Source organism: Sylvia atricapilla, chromosome 1, assembly GCF_009819655.1.
Source record: "Sylvia atricapilla isolate bSylAtr1 chromosome 1, bSylAtr1.pri, whole genome shotgun sequence".
NCBI lineage: Eukaryota > Metazoa > Chordata > Aves > Passeriformes > Sylviidae > Sylvia > Sylvia atricapilla.
Window position 1 is genome coordinate 78,321,356 of NC_089140.1, and position 16,684 is coordinate 78,338,039.

At 37.3% G+C, this 16,684-nt stretch overlaps 1 protein-coding gene across 2 annotated transcripts in view; it reads right to left on the reverse strand.

Annotated features, from left to right (window-relative positions):
- FBXL7 (F-box and leucine rich repeat protein 7) overlaps positions 1-16,684 on the reverse strand; it is a 223,354-nt gene that overhangs the window by 122,004 nt on the left and 84,666 nt on the right. For both annotated transcript variants that reach the window (XM_066326407.1, XM_066326398.1), the window contains exon 2: positions 10,865-10,954. Coding sequence is in view for 1 of the 2 variants with exons in the window: in XM_066326398.1 (XP_066182495.1) it covers positions 10,865-10,954 (90 nt within the window). In the remaining variant the exon portion in view is untranslated. The remainder of the gene's footprint in view (positions 1-10,864; positions 10,955-16,684) is intronic.

Here is a 16,684-nt window from a genome sequence, read left to right on the forward strand (position 1 = left end):
GCAGTTTTTCATGGGCAGCTTCTGGATGGGACATACCCAGAACTATAGTTCAGACATCAGCTGAACTCCTTCAAAGCTTTGAAGAAATATGGCCTTTCTTACAACATGAAATTAGAAACACCCTTAAAATTAGCACAGAAGTGTAATTCAATCCAAGACAATAAGCAACATTTTCAGACTGGTATGTCAATTATTTTTTAGAACCACACTCACAATCCCAAGATAAATATCATTTAGTTTTACAAAGAGTTTATGATTCATCTTTTGGATTAAGGAAGTCTATCTGGTTAAGCAAGTAACATCAGCTTCGAAAGATTCACTGTGATTACATCTGCTGTTTACTAAATCATCTACTACAAAATGCTTGTTTCTCTGGCACGCACTGGCTAACCATTCAAGCAAAAAGTCACAATTTCCACAAAGTGGCCCAAAGGAAACACTTTGTCCTTTCTGCAGTATCTGAGCCTGCTAACTTTATAAGCATAATATATCATACTGAGCAATAGACAATAGAATGCAAAGGTTTGGTCACTCATACTTTTAACCATATTCTTTTTTTAATGACTTTGCAGATATTGCTTTTCAGTTTCTTTTACCTAGTTGTATGCTTGCAGATCCAACTACATTTTTTTCCTCCTATTAGGCAAATAGTTAAGTTTATGATTCTTTTATTCTTCCTTCAAAACCACTACAGAACATCAAATATTTAAATATGGTTGCTTCAATTTAGATTAAGGAAATGTTCAACAGTAAAAGTTTGTGACATATTGTCCTTCCACGCTTATTTCCAAGATACATTAAAAAACCCTCTTTCTCTCTGACAAGGATATATAAGGAGTTGATGTAATATTTCATGTTCTGATTTCTGTGACATTTGCAGGTTTAAAATTTAAGCAGCGTTGAAGCAATTACAGGTCTGACTTAAAGCACAAATTAAGGATAATAATAAGTTACTCTAATAGTCTGGGTATTAACTTAATAATAATCATTAACTTAATAGCAAATTCAACAGCCCGTCATTATTTTTCTTTAGGACTCTGTTCATATCAGAATTGGAATAACCAAAACCAGCAATCAAGATATGAGATAAATTACATCAATTCTGAGCCTTGTTTTTTTCAGTTCACAGCATTTGTCAGCTAACTGAAAATGGACATCTATCAATAATCATGACATAGTTTCTCACAATCAAATCTCATTTTCCTTCAGAATCTTCACAGTCACCTTATGAACAATATTTTAAAAACAATTAACATCATCACAGCAACAAAAAAAAACATAGCAGGTGGGGATACTTTGTGTGTGGTTTGGGGGGGGGGTCATTGCCATATACAACCACACATTCTAAACAGAATTGAAAATATGTGAAAGGATTAACACATCAAGGTGAGAAGACACCAATTCTTCATTCCACACAGCTCTTTAATATGATTGGTAAAATCTGAACCCAGTGACTAAATGGCAGTGCTATTTTGAATTGGATACAGTTTCTTTGGGAGAGACATTCTCAGCATAGTCCAGCAAGCACCCATGTTTCACTAAATGCTAAGGAGCTAATTAGACAGCGGCAGAAGTGATCTTTATGAAACATTGATGGATAGAAGCAGATTTATCATTCATCTAATGCCATTTCAGAAGAAAAAAATATTCTTGATAGCTTTTTCTTTTCCAAAACCATATTTAAGTATTCTGCCAAATTAACAGTACCAACTGACACCTACTGATGTCAACTTTTTCTACTGTAACATGACAAAGCACATTTCAGAATATTGTGAATATTTTATCCAGGTCCAGAATAATCTCCCATTAAAACAAGGCACATCAGCTTCTTGATCAGCTTCACATGTTTTACATGGCAGAAGTTTTCAAAAGACAAATCCAAGGCTGAACAGAAAATCCGCAATACAACTGAATCAGAGGTACAAGAACATTAAAAGAAATTTGAGAAAGTTAACTCTACAGAAACAGCAAATGGAAAATACACTCACAGCTAAAATCATATCGAGCTGTAATTTTGCCTCAGATTACAAATTACTAAAGACTTGTTTTTAAAGTGAAATAAAAGCAAGAGTAAGAGCATTTTCAGAAAGCAGATTCAAGCTAATGGTTTATTTCAGCCCACAATAAAGAAGGGTCAATAGTTTTCCAAGACTGAGCTCACAAAATGCAGTCCAATTGTAATTTTATCATTTAGACTACATGTGTGCCTGTTCTACAGGGAAAGCTACCATACAAGTCTTTCTTTGACCAAGTTAAATGACTGCTCTGAACAGTGAACAGTTTCTGAACTTTTGGGTGCCACACTAAGTTTTTATTGCTCAATTGGAAGCTCAAACTCTACCTAACAAGGCTTACAAATGTTTATCTTGTGGGGTGGAGGTGGTAAGTCTGGGCATGTTTAATAAACAAAGAAATAATCAATGTTTACATATGCCTACATGGACATATAAATATTCATATTAACCAACATCACAGCTGGAAAAAATAATTTATTCCTACTGCCCACATCCTTGAGATTTCTTACTGTTTGTCTTTTAGAGATTCCCACACAGCATTATTTACCTACCATGATCAAGGTAAAAACCTTGTGACCAACAACGAATACCTCACGGTTCCATAAAATTTCTCTCTTTGATATAGAAGATGGAAATGAGAAAACTATATAAGATGTTAGAGAAAACTAAAAGTATTATAGATTAGATTAGGCACTGGCAAACCCCAAAACATCGTTATGATAACTATGATAAAACTTTACAACGGAGATTTATGATGTATCCAAGTCACCACAAGCAGCATGCTGGGTCACAGTCATCCAGTAGAGCCATCAAGCTTCTTCCCACCCACACATTCATGTGTCCAAGGCAGCACAAACATGCCACAGGTAGGTGAAATGCTTATAAAAAGCCTCCATACTTCACTTTCTGGGAGGGTAACTCAAACTAGCTGATCTAAATTGACTACAGGATCTTGCAAACAAGCATTTATAATGCATTTCTAAGGAGATCCTACCTGCCTTCTGGCAAACCTGTGTGTACACCCAAGAGGACACAGTAAGGAAGTAAAAAACTCCTAGCCCAGTAGAGATGACAGGTTGCTATGGACACTTATTTTTCTCTATTAAAAAAATAAATTATTTGAACAGTTAATACCACAATTTCACTTTGAGGTTCAAGAGTTACAAACTCCCAGATCTATCATCACAGCTCAAGATGAAAACTACCCATAAGAGGAAAGAAGTATCACAATGGTCAGTTAGTGACCAGGCACACCACCGCACCACAAGTTCTATGTCCAAGTGTACCTGCCTAAGGCTAGAGAAACATGTAAATGGCAATTCATCAGATTATATTCATGCTCACAACTTCTCCATTTACTTCCAGCCCAGTCTGATGTAACTGCATCAACCAACAATGATCCAGCAGTCAGAATTAAGAAGAGCACAGGAATTATCATTATACACTCTTGAACTGCCATTTTCATCAGCCAATCCTAGTACATACATACTTCTCAATGGAAATCTGGGAATGCTGGCAGAAACGACAAGATGCCAACCTTGAGAAAAACACAGTAGCAGGAACTATGGTACAATAGCCAGAAGAGAAATACAGAATGGCTCAGCAATTCTAAGCAGATATTTCTCAAGCATGTTGCTATTTTTGGCATAGTTGGTGGTATCAGTCTTAAAAATTACACAGTCATTTAACTAGCTGACATTAAAAGATAAGATATAGGAACATAAGGCAGGATATTTTGTGCAATAAATTTAAACTACAGCATCTTAACAGGGATTGTGAAGTTATAGTAAAAAAATTCTCTTCCAATTTTATTTCATTATTTCAATCAAAAACTAGAACTAATCTGAAAGAACTTGCTTGTCTCAGTTCATAAATTCTGAAAAATGGATAAACCTGACATATTTAAATATGCATTATCAGGTTGTATATATTCTTCAAGAAGTCTTAGGAGACAGTCTAGCATTCAAGAAGGATGGGGTTTTGACTAACAAATTCTGGACACTCTTTGTATCCTTTGAGATGACTTCACTCTTCAAAGAAGGAAACTACTTTAGACAGCTATCATAGGCAATAACAGAAAGAACAGTTAAGTGTCAGAACCTCCCTGTGATAACAGTATTTAAGTACTTTGGTACAGCATTTTACCTAAAGAACTACATTTGGGATCTTGGATTCTTTAAAATCAGATTTACGGGTAATTGAATAAACTGTAATCACTCCTACCAAGCATCAGACCTTAGCTGGAAAAGCTAATGCCAAGTTTTTAAATTGGGATCATTTCTTTTTAACTGTACTGTAAGTGCATTTGCTCTGGTGGGTCTCACATTTCAGGCAGCAGATCAAATAAGACTGAAGTTTCATGTACCTTTCCAATTTGTTCTTGGTATTGTTTGGGCAAGTTTTAAACATTCAGCTACAGCATTTCAGTACAAATTAGCCAGAATAACGTAAGGTTTCAATTTCCAGGTTTAACCTTGCCAATGTCTCAGCTGCTTTTGCCTTGTATTTGAACTCTAATTTAAATGCTGATTATAATGGCACTGTTGTAATTAGCAGAACAGCTCTGCAGGAATACTGCCTATTAGATAGCAAAAGTATATCAAGACGTGGTTAAGCACAAAAAATAGTGCTTAAGAGCAAGCTCTATACTAGTTTGTATACCTTCACATACTGCTCGAGGTGATTATATTTATGTATGCATTAAGATATGTTGGTTAAAGGAATTTAAATAGCAAGCTCTGTTTATTTGGCCAAACTGTTTATAGTTTTGGATTTATTAGCTGTCACGCTTCTCAGCACCCTCTTACTCCTCCTCAATCTTTTTGGCTTGAAATGATTCTGTTTTGGCACATTCTGCAATGCAACATTTCACTTTTCTAGAAAACTCCCCTGTTAGAAAAGTAACACAAAACCCCAGGAAACTTACCTAGTCTCCAGTTTCACTACAAACTCAAAACAGCCACGGTTCACCCAGAGCCAACTGAATCTCTGCCCAGTTCCAAGCAAGCAGGGGCAAATTCAGGCATTGATATCAACTTCTGACACACTGTGGTGTACAGAAAGCCTGCCTTGATAGAACTTCAACAGTAGAACCATGAGCCCAAATACTCAATAAGAAGCTGCAAAGACATGAGGATGGATGAAAAGGAAGAGAACTGCCATCAAAAGAATAGGAATTATGCATATATTTGCAGTCATCCAGAAAGAACACCTATAGGTTTTCATTACTGATACTAGATAAACTTCTAATGTTAAAGAGAAAATAAAAAGCAAAATGGTAAGGAACTGAAGCAGAAAAAGATTTTTTAACAAGCATCAGATGAAAAAAAGGGATCTAAAGAGCTCCTTCTCCCAAAGGGATCATCAAGAAAATCTGAGAAAAAAATTGCATCTCTTCTCTGCAATAGTCTTTCACCACAACACTTAGCTCAGTGCCTCAAAAGCTTCAATGGAACTCCAATATACCAAACTTAGTTGCCTACCTATTTATGTCAACCTTAATACACAGCAAGCATGTCTGTTTGCAAACTGCTTCTCTGAGATTTTTATCTCCCTCTGAAAAAAGATCAGGATTGTACTCACCTGAATCTCAGATTGAGCTGATTCTCTGTCAGGAACCTTTTAAAATACAAAAGGCATTCCATAGCAACAAACCTGCTCCATCTTCCCAAAAATTTTTATATTGTCCATCACAATTCAAGACCTTCTCCTTTTAAAATCATTGAATAAATTAATAATTATTCAGAGATCCAAAAGATACCATGTTTTGAAAGAACATGATTATGAAGCCAAAAGAAATTAAACTAACTGAAAGTATCCTGTAACAAGTACTTTGTTCTCTCACTTCTAAGGTGAAATGAGAGGTACACAACTCAAATTCCTGTTCAAGAAATGTCACTTAATATATTCCCACGCAGAGCAGTGATAAATGTTTTCTGATACTGAGGTCAATTTATTCTGGAAAAAGAAAGCTTCCTATATAGAAGCTTCAGCGGCCAGGTCCCACAAAAAAAGGACAGCCAACAGCCCCAAACACAGCCTCATCAACCAAGCCATCATCTTGCACAGGGTACAGTAGAACTTTTACATGAGCAGTTAAAGCACTGCATGTTTGCAAAGTGCTGCATTTTTACACAATTGCCCTCTCAAGATGCTTTAATGGAAGAAAAAGCTTCGAATAAATGTAATTGTTCCACCAGGCTATAGGCCCTGCTGCTCTGAGAGTTATAGAATCATTTAGGTTAGAAAAGACCCTTGAGATCATCAAGTCCAACTGCAAACCCAGCATTGTCAAGTCCAGCAGAACCACTACAAAAACCAAATAAAACAGGAAGGAGGATACAACTATGAAAGAGAGGGCTCTTCTAGTACACACCTACACTGCAGCAGAAATACCTCGTGTCAAGACGCATACAAACAGCTACTGCCAAAACAGATTAATTTGATCTCCACACTAAACATAAATTTCAGTGTACTCTAAAACTGTCAGAGTACTGCAAAAGGAGAAACAAAGTAAAATACTTAGTTTTTGAAGGTCCCTAGAAGTCAACTGAAAGCAGATAAAATTTTAACTTCTTCAAAATACAGCAGCTGGCTTCACTGTGTTCCTGCAAAACTCAAAATACTAAGATTTAATGGGATATATTCAGAGGTACTTCAGCACTGATTCCTTCTGCTACAATAATATTTTACTTCAGACCTAATCCATCGATTTGATTTTACAGAAACTGAGAAATAAATTAGAACTTCCACACTGAGCTCACACACGAGCTCTCAATTTAAAATTGCCTCTGGATTACATCTTAATGGTGCTATACATGAAGTGCAAACAGTACTGATTTTTTATTTGAAAAACAGTCAGTCAAGCTAATACAAAGCATCCAGCTTGGACATAACATTCCATGCTTTGCAGGTAAGTGTTAGAAGAAAACTCCCTGATCAAGGTAAGCTCGTACAAAAATGGTCATTCAGTCTAATCTTCTAAATCAAGTTTCAGACAACAATATTCCAGCTGAGACTGTGTCTAGAAAATTGCATTTAAATGACCCACAAAAATCCATTCAGTCTTTCACTTGCCAGAGAGCCATGGGGGGTAGTAAAAACTCACATGATCTCATGTTTCTAACTATAATGGATTGATAGGGTAAAGAATTGCAGACCATGTCTGAGACTGGAAAAGAAGTAAAAGGCAGTGTATATTCAAACCTAAAGAAAACTGTTTCCTCAGAAGAGGAGAGGGTGTGGAGGCATCAGTGTGCATGCACATCCACAGCCTACCATGCTTCCATCTGAGCCAAGCTGTAGCCAAACAAACAGGTCTCTACAGCCTGTGATTCACACAGAGGACCAGACACCTGGGTTTTGCCGCCTTCCCTTCACTGAGGTACATGAAGTGAGATCCACCGGACTACAGTTTCATCACATCTGTATCCCTCTCAAGTGCATCTCTGGTATGTCAAAGTGAATTTAGGAAGCTGCACAGTCTGCAAAGTACTGTCTGCTTTCCTCTATGTGACAGAAACAGAGTAGTGGTTACCTCTGGTGCTTCACTGAGTGAAGCTTTTTCAGCTAAGGATACCAGCATACATTGTCCTTGTTCCCAGCCACACTCAATAGCATGGCAAACATTTTGTCTCTTTGAAAGAAAATATTCCCCAATTCCATAGGTGCTCTAAGTCCACAACATGAGGGAGGGTACCAGTATTTTGGCCATAACTGCACCACTCATGCCCATCAAGAGAGTTAAATGATGTTACCTTAATAGGATATATAGGAATGGAACAACAAAAGCATCCATTTCAAGCATCCTGTTACGTATTTCTGGTACCTATTCTGTAGAGAAACATCACAGCTCTGAAACATGAGAGGTAACGTGGTTGCAGCCATCAGGATGAAGAGTGTGGTTTGATTGCTCAAACTGATGGCAAGATAACACCTGCCATCAGATACTTCCTGAGGTGGTTTGCTCTTCCAAGCAAGAGTCCTGCTTGACATCTTTTTGCAGTTCTTGGGAATATGTAGCTGGCTAAGTAGTACTTTACATGACTGCTCCTCTGCTGTTGAGTACCAGAGCTAAGATGGATCAGTTTCACAAATTTCCTTCCTAATTGTTTCAAGGCATTCATTCAATTGATTCAGCTTCAACAAGTGTTGTGTCACCTGTCTTACAGAAACAGAAGACAAGCTGTCTGGAGACAACAGAGCTGGAAAGAATTAGGTCTGTTTAAAAAGCTGGAAAGCAGAAGCTGTGAAAAGCCTTCAGACCCAAACAAACACTACACTCTTCACAGAGCTGGGCACTCAGGAATGCAGCTGGCAACAGAAATTCAGAGGCTGCAAAGCAGTTGTCTGCCACTTGCTCAATCGGGATCATTTCCCATAGCAATAAAGGTGAAGAGTTCACCTGCAATGTTTCCTAGTCCTTCCCACACCAAACCTAGCTGCACACAGCTTGCCACACAACACATGGCTCCTCCACAGAACCCACAGTGCTGTGAATTTACAATATAGGCCGAATTGGAGCATTCTGCCTCTGCAGCAGTCTCTGATGAAAAGAAATACACACGTAACAACCTCTGTGCTAGGCAGGTACTACTATACCATGGCAAGCAAATACTAGAGTGGACAAGGTAAATATAAATAACAGTTTTAAAAATGTTATGCAAACACCCCAAAATACTTAAGTGCCACTGCTTGTACAGCATCTAACAGAGACTCCTGTTCTTAACTGATCCCTAGACATTACTCCATGACTGAACAGTATAAAAAAATTCAGCCTCCTGTAAGAACAGAACACAAGTCAGCTTGTGGAAGGTATGAGTCTTTATGATCAGCCAAACCCTTCTTCAGCATAAGTCTACTGTTCATGGGCAAAAGAGGCAGCATGAATAAAAAATCCAGGCACAGAAGTTGATAAATGTGCCTTCCACTAACAGCACCAGTTTCAACAGCACCTGCTTTGCCCCAACTACTTCATGTCTCTGATCTCACTTGCCTTCACAGAATTCCTATGCTCCTTGGTTATGACATGCAAAATATCTGCCAGATTATACAGCAATCTACATGAAGATAATTTATATTAAACTGCTCCACATTAGTAATTCTTCAGGAGAAAAATGGTAAGAAAATAGTAATGGAAGAGGCTGAGAAAGAAGCTACCTCTGAATCTGTCATCAAAATAGATGTTTGTCAAATCATACTATTTCAGGGCGCAGAAAAATTAGGCTAGCATCTGAAATTGCCTCCAAGTATAGAATACCCAATCACACTACTCTGAACTCTGATTTTGCATGCAAACTCATAAAGACATTTTTACTACAGCATCTGCTGGCCTGCACTTAAGCCTCCCTCACTAATGAATTAATCAGCTGCAGACTAGTGGTGAAGATTTCAAGGTCAACACTAATATTCACTGGCTCAATAATGGCCTAAATTAAGAACATAAATCTTAATAAAGGTTTATTTTGCATTATCTTATTTGAATCCAAGGGGAAAAATGCTTTACAGACTGAAGTAGAACAGAAATTTAGAGCAATTAAGTACTGACTTCAGAGTTTCCACTATTGTTTTGTGGTGGTTTTTTTTTCTTTTTCATTCCTGGCTGTCAAAAAGAAAATACATTTCCTAAATTTATTTTGTGTTCTGGTAATTCACCTCTTTCAGGTAACTCAACACTTTTGAATCTAAGGTTTAGAAAAACATGAAGTCTACTGTTCAGCCTAACATTAGTAACCATTTATTTGTTTGTTGCTAAATGTATTGGCTGGACTAGAAAGCACAGATTCTAAACCAGTATCTCTCATGATTCATAGGTGCCACATATTCATTCTTGGCATGGGATTATGCATGCCCAACAACACACTAGTTGTGATTTATGTGGTCATCTATTGATCTGAACTGCTTTTACTTTTACTACAGTCATAGTCAGACTGGCCGAACTAGAGCTATTCAAAAATCTGATTTCCTTTAACCATAAGAACTAAAGCCAGACTGAGATCAGTCAGAGCTTGTAACTTAATTTGTAGGGACAGAAGTGTAAGAAATCAGAATTATAACTTGATTACTACCAAGTACAACCAAATCATTACAACACACTTAACCAGTATTTCTGTTTAAGGCATATAAATGTACAAATCTTAAAAATCCTTCTGGCTTGCTTCATTAAACTATATATAGTTATTTCCTCTCAGCATATAAAGACAACTGTAAAAACTACTCATATGTAAGAAGTTAGAAAGAAAGTATCAGCATTTCTCTGTTCAGAGGCCAGTTAGTACAACATTGTACTGATACTGACAGATACAACATCTCCTTGCCCTGGACATTAAAAATCTAGCCCTGGGTAGATATTACATACTTCAGTAACTGTAGGTTTATTAACCTAATTATATCTGTGTCAGGTCTTCATGCCCCCAGCTACACTTTTAAAAACTCATCTCAAGCAACTCACATTTTCATGGTGTTCACAGTATGAAAAGAAAGAGGCTGATATTTGACCTAAAATCTATGTCAAAAAGCTTCCATCAAGCATATCCTTCAAATAAAACCGCAAAATCGGACCATATAAAACCTTGAGTAAAAAAGCCTTTGCTGAAAAAGTGGCACACAAAATTACCCTTAACTCTCTACATTTGGGTTCTGCAGAAATATCCTAAATCCTTTGTCACAAACTTGAAACAGAAACTACTACAGGTGGAAGTAAAAACTGTTTAAAGCAAGAACTGTTTTTGAATTTCTAGCAGACCAGTGCTACTGTACACAGAAGCAATGAGGAGGAGGCGTTCCTCTTCTGAAAACTGCTTGGATTCTGCTGGGGGGCCTGACCTGGGTAATGAGTACCAGCTGCCTACCTTCACTGGTGGCTGCATTCTTCTGGGCTTTGGTGGGTGTGTGATCCGTACTTGAACTCACGTCGGATGAGATGCTTGAGCTGCCCTTGCCTGCAAAAGGAGAAAAAGGTGGAGAGGGGGAGAGAGAGAGAGAGAGAGAAAACATGAGTATCAACTCTGAAATACAAAGACCTTCAATATCTGAACCTGGAAAAATTCCAGAAGCTTTAAACTAAGTTTAAAGCAGCCGATGTTCATTTTGTACACACCAGGAGAGGAATTCACATGTAACTTCTAGCTGTGCATCTTCACTGTATTAAGTCTCATATGCCACAGAGCCTCTCACTACATATCTGCTAAGCTCCATTGAAAATTAAATGTTTGTGATTAAAAACATTAGGGGAACTCAAATATTTCATTTACTCATTCAAATGCTTCTAACTAAGATCAGGATAAATGTTTACATTCAAAATATGTTAAATTAGTTCAGATTTCTGTGTTATTTGCTCACATCATGTATTCAAGTCACTTGGTCATGTGAAAATGAAAGCAAAGTATCTGTTTTCTCCTTCACCAGTCTCACTGCATGATGTAATACACCATTCCAAAACTAACTTTTGACTAGTGGTGGAGGGTTTTTAACTGTAAATCACAGTGTATGAGTGTTCCTTATATTATTTTCTCTTAAAAGCATTTCCTGAATTTCCAAATCAATGTCGTCAGACTTATATTCAGGATGTCAAACTCTAGATGCAAGTTACAAACAAATGAAATCCAAATATACATTAAAAATTAACCCAGATAGATACTACTGAAGAGCAGAGTTGGTTGAACCAAAGCTGTATTCTTATTTACCTGTGAGGATCTAAGAAGGAGTCACTTCTGTTTCCCTTCATTCATTCCACTCAATCTTAGTAATTACTAACAGGGAATACTGCTCTACCCTGCAGTAGGAACCAAACCAACCACCCAATGAGCAGTGAGTGAGATAATTCTAGAGAGAGGATATGCAGTGAATACTGGTACGTTTTAAGAAGTTACCTACCCCCACAATCACTGCATCACTGAAACCTTTAAGACCTGTGTTATTTTTTTGACCAAAATTAGGCTGCATGCAGAAAGCTAGCTGACACCAAGTTTCTGTCACTTAAGTAAGCCTATAATCACAGGAACGTTAGCAAGAGACTTTTCTGATCTGTTATTTCAATCAAGCATTCCTTGGGGTTCTGGGTTACAGTACGCCTGGTTTTCATAACATGTAGATGTAAGAGAGGTCTGCTTTTTAAAGGTGCCACAACAGAACAAGGATTTAAATTTTAATGGGAAATGACTGGAGAAGGTGCAAATGTAGGTTGCTTCACAACCAAGGTACTGCCACTTAATCTGTCAGCCAGCCCTAGGGAATCATTCTCTACAGAAAGATGCTTAAGTTAACATGCTTAGATTTGAGAGATGATGATGAATTAGAGTGAAAGGATATTAAAATAGCCAGAAGAAAATAAAAAAAAAATAAATGGCTAAAGCTAGTAGTTGGTGAAGAGAAAGAAAAAAGCATATTTTCAGTGATTCTCTAACTGCTTTTTTACATTCCTTAAAGAAGTTAAGCAAAACCAAGAAGCAACACTTCCAGAATATGACTTCAATTGCTCTCAAGCTGTGACATGAGTTGGAGTAATAGACTGTGCTCTTTATAGAAATGACTGCCCCAGAATAACTCTATGGCTAAGGCAATGAGGTTTGTGGTAGAAGAAAGACAGAAGATAAAAGGGAAGGGTATATGTTAAATGCTCTTTCCCAGAAAGAGGCCAAAGAACAAGAAACACCTACAGCAGCTGATGATCAAATACGACTACCAGCAACTCCTTATGCATCAAGAACTGCAACTCCAGAGTCAGAAAATAAAATTCCAAGAGGGATCAGCACTCCTTAACAGATTAATAGAAAGAAAACTAAACTAAACAGACTAACTGGAAAAATTATTTCTGTAAAGCAAATAAACAGGATTTCCTCTAAAAAAGAGCTTATCTTTTTCTAAGATTAAGGGGGAGGGAAGAGGGAAAGGAAATCAGTGATACCAAGTAACAGCAGAGTTGCAAGATGGTCATATCTAGCATGGGCTGTTTTCAGAAAGTGAATGCTTCTCACGCTCCACTTCCCCACCCCCCCCCATTAACAATAGCAGTTCTATTTACCCCAAATACAAGCCCACCTCAAATAGCCTAACCAAAATGTTTTACTCACTGTAAGCTACTAATTGTCAGCACACCTAGTAGCAACATAATTAAAATTGCACACCTCTGTAGAAATTGTGAAATGCCTGATGCAAGTTTATTTATTTATTTATAAAGTTGATTTATCATTCAAATGTATTCAAACTTTAAAACATTTTAACACCTTGCAAGAAATTAATACTAGAAGTTAAACAAAAAAACCCCCATAGTTACTGCTTTCTTTGGACACAGTTCTACCTCTAATTATATTGTAGATGGAGTTTTCTCTTACTGTATACAGCCCCAAACCTAGCTTTTTCCCTTACTGCCTACTCTGAAACTCTCCACTGAGATGAGGGGAAAGCAAGAGATACTTTCTAGTAATTTTCAGTGTGTTTCAAATAGACTAGCTGACACTATATATCTTTTCTTTTGCTTTTTTTCAGTGCAAAACAAAGCTTCAAGTATGCTAGATTTGGCTACTGCAGACTCATGTACACAATGCCAGAGCTAAAACATAACACTATTTAAGCACTCTCCAAAGAGAAAGGCTAAGAGAACAGCAGCTGTTCAGCCTGGGGATTGTAGCTGGCCTCTTCTTCCAAGTAAGAAGTGACAGACAGAAGAAACAGCATCAAGTTGTGCCAGGGGAAGTCTAGATTCAATACTAGGAAAAATTTCTGCACTGAAAGGGTGTTCAGCCATTGGAACAGGCTGCTCAGAGAAGTGGTGGAGTCACCATCCCTGGTGGTATTTAAAAGACATGCAGATGTGGTGTTTAGGGACGTGGTTTAGTGATGGACTTGGCAGCGCTGGGTTCCCAGTTGGACTCAATTGTAAGGGTCTTTTCCAACCTAAATGATTACATGGAATATTAGAATCACAGAAATTCAAAGACTGCTGATTTCCCTAATGCCATAGGGAAAACTTAAAGCACAGTATAACACTGGTTTCCAGAGACCAGTTCCTCTCCAATTCGAAAAGTGCACTGAGAAAGTCATCGCACATAAATATACCCTGACAAGATTTCTAATGCAATGACAACTAGAAGGATCAAACAGAGGGCAATATTGCAGACTACAGCAGTAATTACTGCATTTGATCCTCTGCTTAAACAAATTAAAGGCCTGCCAAAAGCTTTCCTAACATGACTTTCAATCATCTAGAGCTTCCTTCATACAGTCAACAGTTTATTTCTAAACCAGAAGCTGCAATCCAAAAGAAAGGAAACTGCACTGTGGCAGTAAGTAGATAAGGTAGAACAAAACTGTTTTCCTAAAATGCAACATAATTCACAGTGGGAGAGAAGGTAACATGTAATTCACAACACCTGCAAAGAATCACACAGCTACACAGTTGCAATTCAAATCATGTCTCTGACCTGCTTCTGAAGAAGCAAAAGTATGGATTTTTTTTTCCACCCACCAGTGCCAAAACCTTACAATAGTTGTAAGAACAAAATTCCAGCCATTTAACCTAGTATACTGTTTCCTACAGATTACATTTTGATCCTGCTGGAAAGAAAGCTAGAATCAGGTAAGCATATAATATAACAGATACTTCTCTTGAACATTATTTCCTCATCTTTGTAGCCCTCAGAAGTTTTTCAGCCACTGATGTCTTTCTACTCAGTAGCCTATAGACTTAGTAAATTTACCTTGCCTCTTTTTTAATCATAACTATTAAAATAATGTGTTTAATTTTATTTTTACAATCACAGATGGCTATATTGACTATGACATTATGTTTGTTTTATGAAAGTTTGCTTCATAAAGTCTTCGGTTTGGCAAACTTTGGATTCTGCCAGTCACAGTGACTGCTGAGAAGTGTCAAGGACATCACAAATCAATCAGGACACAATCAATGCAATTTATACTTCCCTGGGAAATCACAGTCTACAACTGTTTGACACTGAAAAAACTGCTTTTTAGAACCACATATGCAAAGACTGGCCTAGTCTGAGAAGCAGTGAGTCCCCTTCACTTGCCCTGGAACAATTTTATTAGGTTATTTTTTGCAGCACATCTGCATTGGATTCTGGTGTATGGACATTGGCATGCTGTATTTTATGTCCTTCTAAGACCTCATAAAGACAGGCTGACCTGAACATTGTTCCTTTTGTGTTACTCTGGAAAGTACCAACAGTATTTCTCTTGACATCATGTTCTTATGTGATGACGCCTTTCTTCAGCAGGCAGTGACAGGAATTAAATGGACAGTAGGACCAAATCAACTGCTTTCCAATGCTGAAGTGAAACGTTAGACAAAATGCCAAAACAGAAAAACAAAATAATCATCTAGGAAAAGAGAGCAGAAAGCAATTAAGTCCAGAATATCCATTAATCTTTTTAACCGTCCAAAAGTGTTACATTACAATGACTTTGATGTAAAAAAACCTGAAAATTTTGTTTACTTAAGCCATCAATTCTTATCCAAATGACATTATTCAAATTAAACTTCTCAACATGAAAGCACATATGTGCATGGTTTTCCTACCAGATGATCATTACTTTCTCTTTCATATCTTCAGACAAGTTCTTTTAAAATCAAATACATGCCAACCACATCAAGAAGAGATCCAGAAAAAAAAAATCAATCCAAACCTCAAAGCATCAGGGATCACTCAAGAGGAAAGAAAAACCTCTTTTCCTTCTCTTGTTTCCATGACACACATTATGCTGGTCCAAGTCATCAAAACCTCAAGTGTATCTCTTTACAAGCTGCACCTCCAAAGACTGCAGGCTCTTAGTATGTTTCCAAGTATTCCTATGGAATCAGCAGCCTAGTGCAGTACTTAAGCTTTGTGGATATATAGCATCCTTTAAAGATGCAATGTATCAATTCATTTATCCAAAGTACAAGAAAAGTTGGACAACACACTTTGGACAATCATCCTCAAACTTTACATTTGGACCAATGGAAATTACATGTCATAAAACTGGTTTCCATCTATTAATTCTTAACTACTGAGCAAACTACCACTGTTTCAACACTGAAGTTACCTACCTACAAGCATTGTTACTCAGTGAACTGCTTTCAGGATGAAATGTGTTCATCTACAGATTCACACTGACCTTCTGCCCTAAAATCTTAGGAGTAGGTCTCATAAGCTTGCTTTTTTTTTTTTTTTTTTTTTTTTTTCAGATTAAAACATGTGCAAATACAACAAGCAGGCTTCAAATTTCATTCCACCCAACATTTGTCAGAATATGATAAAACAAACAGTAATCTCCACAAACTCCAATCCCAAGGAAATGAAATAAACTGAATGCTTCACAAGGGAGCACACTGAAGTTTGAAGAGTTTGCAGATATTTACTAGCAGTGGTACTTTGAGACAATATTTCTTAAAACTTTCACAAGTGGAATCTCCACAAGCATTTTTACATTACTTTTTTTATTTTTAAGCCACAACTTCAGCTTCCAGGATTGTGAAATTTGGCTGTGAAATCTGGCATAACATAGCTATGAAACAGTACACTTAGTTCTACAGCATTTCTGTAGTTATAGTTTTAAGCTAAATTTCAATTCAGGTCCTACAGGCCAATTTGGCCAGTTTTGCTCTTCCAGTCAGTGCCTGCTTCACCTTCTCAAGTACCACAGCACACGACAAAACCTCCTGCAAATGCCAA